Source organism: Scleropages formosus, chromosome 1 (genome assembly GCF_900964775.1).
Source record: "Scleropages formosus chromosome 1, fSclFor1.1, whole genome shotgun sequence".
NCBI classification, from domain to species: Eukaryota; Metazoa; Chordata; class Actinopteri; order Osteoglossiformes; family Osteoglossidae; genus Scleropages; species Scleropages formosus.
The window spans coordinates 44,589,225-44,596,647 of record NC_041806.1 but is presented as its reverse complement, the minus strand read 5'-3'; the positions used below and the strand labels follow the sequence as shown (position 1 = coordinate 44,596,647).

Genomic DNA, 7,423 nt, shown 5'->3' with positions numbered 1-7,423 from the left:
CGAGAGCCTGCAGCGGTGAGACTTCACACTCCACTGATCCTTTGACCCTGCTTCTACGCAAGTGTGTGTGTGTGCGTGTGTGCGTGTGTGTGTGTGTGTTGTCCCAGTCGGGGGTGTTTCCCAGGCCGGACGGGGGCGGCTCCACTCCTCTCTCCGCTGCGCTGCGCTGCGCTCCTCTCACTCACACTGACACTCCGGCGCTCCGCGGGACACACTTTTTCCCAGAGAGAGCAAGAAGTTCTCACCTAGAGACGCGTCCTCCCCGCAAACACCTTCCTCCGGAGGATCTCTCACTCAGGAGCTGCAATCGGAAGGTCCGTCCGTCCGTCCCTCCATCCCTCCATCTGGGTCCGAGCGCAGCGCAGCGCAGGGATGAAGAGGCCGTGCGAGGAGGAGAGCTCGTCGGACAGCGACGGGGACGGAGCCATAGACGTGGGCAGAGAGAGCCTCTACTGCGGGTCCGTACTTTCACTCACTCACTGACACCATTAATTATTACCGCTATCGAGGAGAGAGGCGAGGGGGGGCGCAGTGGCGCAGTGGCGCAGCGGGTTTGACCGGGTCTGACCGGGTCCTGCGCTCCAGTGAGTCTGGGGTTCGAGTCCCGCTTGGGGTGCCTTGCGACGAACTGGCGTCCCCTTCTAGCCATACGCCCTGTGCTGCCGGGTTAGGCTCCGGCTCCCCGCATGAGACAAGCGGTTTCGGACAGTGTGTGTGTGTGTGTGTGTGTGGTATCAGTGCCTCTCAGCAGCCGCTGCGGGCCCGGAAACCTCGCATCGTTAATTACATCTCTTACCGTTTATTTATTACTATTATCGCCATGATCAGTGATCGATATCATTACGCATCTGCGGGTCTGCACACCTATCACCAATCAATATTATAATGCTTGCTAGTATTCATTACCGTCACTGTCAGTTTTCAGTGCGATTGAGCGACTGCTGCGTGTCCGAGCGTTCATTCTTACTCTTCATTATTATTATTAATCATAAGAATGAGTCTCATTAAACAACTACTGCGGGCCGGTACACCTATCAGCATAGTATTTTACTGTTTGTTCACTGTTACTGTCATTGTCCTTTACCAGTATCTTTAAATGACTACAACGTATTTAATGGGCATTAGTTATCATAAAGAACTGCTGCAGGACCGTTATTTGTCATACCTGCAATTTATTATTATTATTATTATTATTATTACCGTTATTTATTATCCTTGCGAGCTCGTTGAATTACTTATGGTCCATCCTCTTACTTTTTTTATCGAATTTCTTTTTTTATTTGTGGTCATTCATTTATCATTATAGTTTATTTATCACTCCTTGCCTGTTGCAGTTCCGTGAATAAATCAAAAACGAGAAGTTCTCGCGGTCCTGCTATTTCACATCTCACCTTTTTCCCCAAAATATTTTTTCTAACTTTTTTGAAACTTAAATTAACAGTCTGAAACTCTTCTCGGTATTTCGAGCAGTCGCAAGACACGCGTTCGTTATTTATGCCCAAAAATTATATGTAAATATAATTTATAAGCACATGTGTGACATGCAGCATGCATGTCCAGTCCTGCGGAGTTTTATCTGAGGTTATATAAAGTAATGCAGCAGAACAAAGTGCGTGTATATTATGTCGCATCGGCGGCACAAAAAACTGCATAAAAATCGACTGATATTAATTTGGATTTATTCTTCACACAGGAGTTCAGTCATCAGGTCCAGTTCACCGACAACAACATCACAAGTTATGGCCAGAAAAAAACGAAGAGGGGTAACTAATTATTATTATTATTATTATTATTATTATTATTATTATTATTATTATTATTATTACCATCATCATCATTACATATGTCACTTCTACTGCACCTTAGTGATGTAGAGCTACAGTTGCAGTTTCTCATTGACCTGTGAATGAGATCAGTGTGATAATCTTCCATATGCCTCGAAAGTCAAACGTGACCCCTGACCCCCATCCTCACGTTTCCCTCTCAGATCATTGAGAAAAGGCGGAGAGATCGAATCAATAACAGTTTGTCGGAACTCCGTCGCCTGGTGCCCACCGCCTTTGAGAAGCAGGTGAGCGGCTCATTCTGCGTACGCGCACCTTTGCTCGTCCCGTGCATTGTCGTCGTTGCTGCTTCGGCAGTTTCTCCTGCTTGGCGGTGTCTTGGTTATGAGGTCGGCGCTCGGGACAGACCTTTCGGTTCGGCCTTTCTTCCAGGGATCCGCCAAGCTGGAGAAGGCGGAAATCCTTCAGATGACGGTGGACCACCTGAAGATGCTCCAGGTGACGGGAGGCAAAGGTAAGGAGCCCGGCGCCCGCCAGCCCGCCCTCCTCCCCGTTCGGCCTGCGGCGAAACCCGAGTGCGCGGCGGCGCCTTTGACCACATTACAGGGGTGGAAACCAATGCTAATGGCAGGATTGAGCTCGTGGGAAAGCGGCGCCTGGACAAAAGGAGTACTTGACCCTGGGATTGTGTTTGCTTTCATAAGTCCGTGGGAGGGGAGAGGGCTGCGTTCGCAAGCCACCCCATCGGAGGGGTGTGTGTGTGTGTGTGTGTGTGTGTGCGCGTGTGTGTGTGTGTGTGTGCCCGGCGGGGGGGAGGGGGGGATTTGTTTGGGGTTTCCACAGAGTGTAAAGACCCTGCAAGCTGCGGAGACAAAACAAACATACAAACAGGCCGGCACAAGTGGCTTCTTGTTTAACTTATGGCTCCCGGCACAGCGGGGGCCTAATAGGCAGCCTCCGACGCGGCGTGGCTCCCTGGTTATCCATCACGATCCATTAACATCTCCTACGGCAGGGAACCTTGTCGCAGAAGGGCGGCATTCAGCGTCTCCCGGCGCTCACACCGTGTCTCTACCGCCTCCTGCCTGCAGGGTACTTTGACGCGCACGCCCTCGCTATGGACTTCATGAGCATCGGCTTCCGGGAGTGCCTGACGGAAGTGGCCCGGTACCTGAGCTCCGTGGAGGGCCTGGACACGAGCGACCCCCTTCGCGTGCGCCTCGTCTCCCACCTCAGCACGTGCGCCTCCCAGCGGGAGGCGGCCGCCATGACGTCTTCCGTGGCGCACCACCCGCACGCGTTGCACCCGCACCAGTGGGCCGCAGCCTTCCACCCGCTGCCGCCGGCCTTCCTGCAGCAAAACGGACTTCCCGCCCCGGAGAGCGCCACCGGACGGCTGACCGATGCCCCCGTGCGGGGCTCCGCCCTCCTCGCCGCCTTCCCGTCCCCCGTGGACCCCGCACTCCGGACGCCCTCTGCTGGCAGCGTGGCGCCCTGCATGCCTCCGCTCTCCACCTCCCTGCTGTCCCTTTCCGCAACAGTTCACGCCGCGGCGGCAGCCGCCGCCGCCGCCCAGACTTTCCCGCTCTCCTTCCCAGGTGGCTTCCCCGTGTTCGCCCCGAGCGTGACGGCCGGAGCTGCGGCCCCGTCGGACGCTAGCCCCTCGCCGTCGACCACGTCGGGCTCCCAGCCGAGCAGCGGCAGCAGCAGCAGTAGCACCAGCAGCAGCGGCAAACCCTACCGGCCGTGGGGCACGGAAGTGGGAGCGTTCTGAAGTCCTCCATCTTCAGGAGGTCTCGTGCAGCTGGGAGTCTTCCACACCTTCTGGACTTGGAAAAGAAAAGACGTTTTGCTCTTTGTTCGAAACCCTCTCACTGTGTCCCTGGGCCTTTTTCCCACCAGGCTCAGTTCGCGATCAAAAACCATCTGGACGTTTCCACGGGATGGGCGACGGCAAACGCCGTTTTACACGGCGTGCATCGCATGTTCTAAGTTTCACGTTTTAAGGTCCGGTAAACGGAACGCACCTGTCGTGTTGGATCTTTTCGTGTTTCTCGTCATGTTATTTTCAATGTCTTTGTCTGAAAGGTTAGGGGTTCACTCCTCGCATCCGACCGGCCCTAGAGCATCTCCCCCGTGTATCCACGAATGCACACAACCTCGCACCTGGAATTATTTTCCATGTTCTCCACTCTTTAGTTGTAGGTGGTCAGCAGTGTCAACGTTCATCCATGACGAAATAGAAATGTATCCCATGATGCCACTTTTTTTTTTTTTTTTTTTTTTTAGCTGTAGCAAAGAGGTCTGTAACCATTGTGCTGAGCAGGATATTGTGTTAACCTGGATCAAAAGCTGGTGCTGGGCCACACCCAACAGGCAATATGGGACAAAAAGGGCAGCTAGTGCCTATCTTCGTAAGGGCATTGCTTTGCAACCTGATGGTTATGGGTTCATGTCACGCGACTGGGCCCTTTTACATTACCCTTGAGAAAAGCCCAAACTCACACGCTCAACTAGCAATATGGGGCTGTTTTACGTATGCAATGGGTAAAATTTCAAGTTTTTTGGGGGCTTAAAAAAGCATCGGTTAAGAAGCGGAGAAGAAATAAAATGTCTGGATTTCGTAGAGAATCAGAAATGAACCTCGGAATCCAAACCAAAGGTTAGCGAAATAATCGGACAAATTATGAGAAAATAGTGTTTTAATCCACAGACTAACATCTAATCTGTACATAGATACATGTATGAGATTATAAACTAGAATTTATATTAAAGATGGAATTTTTTTTTTTTTTTTTTTTTAAATGAGGGTGATGCACTTCATTCCTTTCTTTCGTAAGGAAGGTCGTAAAAGCCTCTTGGAGAGGAGCGCACGTGAAAGAAGCAGGAAAAGAACAAATGAAGAACTGCACTCCTTGACAGAAGAGTGAGGGAATTCTGCTGTAGCCCGTTCCGCGTTCCTCTTCCTCACTTCGTGCTGTATACTGTAACACTTTTCTATGCAAACGGAAGCCCTGCCGATGTTAAAGATTGAGAAGCAGCGCTCATTTTTCGGGGCTATGCCACCAGGATCCTCGCTCGTGCCTCCAACCCAAAGGTCTCGCTGCTAACCCGACGTCTGCAAACCCAGTAAACCAACAGCTGCTTTTCCCCATGGAAAAATATTTCCCTGCAAGACTACAGCGAGAGGAATTCCACGAGACAAAGGGAGTGTTGTGGGGAATATCGTCAAACGAGCGCCGCAAAGAATGCCCATAGCCTTTTTCCACCGACGGAAAGGGTTCGAGTCGCCTCCAGAGCGTCGCACATAGGAGGCAAAACAAGCAAACAAATCATTTTTTGCGGCGTCCTCGTCGCCACAGCGCCAGCACTTCTTACGCCGCTTTTGCCGGATCCTGTGATTAATAGTCATTAATTTAGTGCGCTGATGCAATCAAATCGTCACGGCGTTTGTCGCCGGTCGTTTCTTAAATTGCTTTCTAATTAGCTCTCGTGTCCGCCCATTTCAGCGTGCTGAGTAAGAAAACAAGCGATGCTTCTCGGGAAAGACGTTCAGAATTAAAACCAACTGTCAAGGCAATATGATGGAGCGAGGCCTAAAAGTAACAGCCCGTCTTTCTTTTATTCTGGGAGTGGCGGATGGGATATGGTAACCTAGAAAGTCCTCTCTGCAGCAACTGTAGGAAAAAAATGAGCTGTAATAAAGTATGTTCTGTTAAGGATGCTTTTATAGGTTTAACAGCTAAAAATTTTACTATTTTTCCCCAAGAACCTTAATTCTCTTCCACACGTCTCCCTGCGGTGTATTATGTCGACTTTAAAAGCTGTGATTCTGGGAACTGATGACTTGGGCTCTTTGCCACACACGTCAAAGACACGAAAAAGCGCGTGGATCCTCGCCGCTACCGTTGGTTTTAGGACAGCTGCGCCCTTTTCAAAGGGGCCAAATCGTATGCGGGGTCCCCGGCCAGTTTTAAAACATACTGCAAGTTTCGTTAAGCAGGCAACACATGAAAGCGACAACAACTCCGGTCACTCCTTCCCAAGATGGGCTTTTATGTGGGCCTAATCCACTCCCTTTATCCCAGGGTCTGTTAGAAAGATTTACATTAGTAAATCACTGTCACACCATTAAATTCCTTAAGGGAAAAAAGTATCAGCATTTCCAAGTGAATGGGGATTAGGACAAACAGCGCCTGCTGTCCGCCGACAATCATGGGAACAGCGCTCGGCTATAAATCCGCGGGTTATCTGCCTCGCTTTGAGCGGTTCTCACGCCGGGGTCCGGCCTTTGAAGTGGCCCTCGCAAAAACGGAGCTCCACATGACCGGTGCTTCCAGAAACAGCGAATGCCGCTCGGTGGCATGGAAATGGACGCAGCCAATGGCACGTGATCGTCCTTTCAGGAGCCGTTAACGACACGGATTATTCGAGAGAATGAATTAAAAGCAATTTTGGCGACAAAGAGCGGGGAGAAAAACGTTTAAGCGGTCTTCAGACACTCGGCTGCAGGCGATGGGTTATTCTTTATATTTGTCGCATTGGGTTGCTCGCAGGCGGGTGAATTTTCCGCGTCCTTCAGGTGTCTGAGTGCCGGAGGTGCACCGAAACCGCTCGGGAAAATCGGTAGAGAGCCCGTGCGGCCCTGACGCGGCCAAAATCAGCACCCTTCAGAGTCGGTTCGGCTCTCGGAGTTGATGTAAAACTACTGCCGGCGCTGCGCGTCCTTTTCACTGTCATTATGAGAATGTGGTGGCACGTGTTCGTGGAGTAACAATGTTCACAAAACGACGCAGTTCTCATCTGAGACGGCTGCTCTTCTAATAAAGATTTTGCGTATTTTAAAAGAAGTGCCTGCGTTCAGTTATGCAGCTGTTTGACAATTCCTTCCATATGTAACTGCACACAGAAGTTCTGCACCGCCTACACGGGGGCACCAGGTGGCGCAGTGGTTAGCGCCATCACCTTGCAATCTATAAATGGGCAAAATATTGTAAAAAAGTATACAGACTTAACACCGTAAGTTACCTTCGGCAAAACTGCTAAAAGTACTCGGGTCACATATATGTGCCGGCGATGAGTTTTTAACAAGTACAAGGTTCACTGCAGAACAAACCTGTATATGTCGACTTGTTGCCTTTACCTCCTTTAAGCAAGTGTTCAAAAGGCTTTTGTTTATCTACAGTTATTAATTTAGCAGAGAATGCTCACTAAAGCAGCATGCAGTGTTAGGCTGCTCACAATTATTTAACTAGTTAGACAAGGAGGCATTTCTTTTGCAGCGGAGTAATTAGGTACCCAAGGGTACACTACAGGTGGGTCTGGGGTTCGAGTCCTGCTCGGGGTGCCTTGCAACAGACTGGCATCCCGCCCTAAGTGTGTCCCCTCCCACTCCAGCCTTGTGCACTGTGTTGCCAGGTTTAGGCTCTGGCTCACTGTGACCCCACTTGGGACAAGCGGTTGTAGACATTGTGTGTGTGTAGGTGTATGTACACTACAGCTGGGACTAGAACCTACAACTACAGGGTCCAAAGGAAGTAGCCCTACCAACTGTGCTATCAGTTGCCTTGTAATCCATCCATCCATCCATCCATCCATCCATCCATCCATCCAAAAAAAATACACAATGTATTTAAAAC

At 50.4% G+C, this 7,423-nt stretch overlaps 1 protein-coding gene across 1 annotated transcript; it reads left to right on the top strand.

The window, feature by feature from the left end:
• Window positions 1–276: 276 nt before the first annotated feature.
• On the top strand, window positions 277–6,555 carry hey2 (hes-related family bHLH transcription factor with YRPW motif 2). Its single transcript, XM_018742410.2, has 5 exons — window positions 277–458; window positions 1,694–1,763; window positions 1,988–2,071; window positions 2,217–2,298; window positions 2,876–6,555. The coding sequence occupies exons 1-5, from the start codon at window positions 373–375 to the stop codon at window positions 3,556–3,558; spliced, it is 1,005 nt and encodes a 334-aa protein (XP_018597926.2). The 5' UTR covers window positions 277–372; the 3' UTR covers window positions 3,559–6,555.
• The last annotated feature ends 868 nt before the right edge of the window (window positions 6,556–7,423 follow it).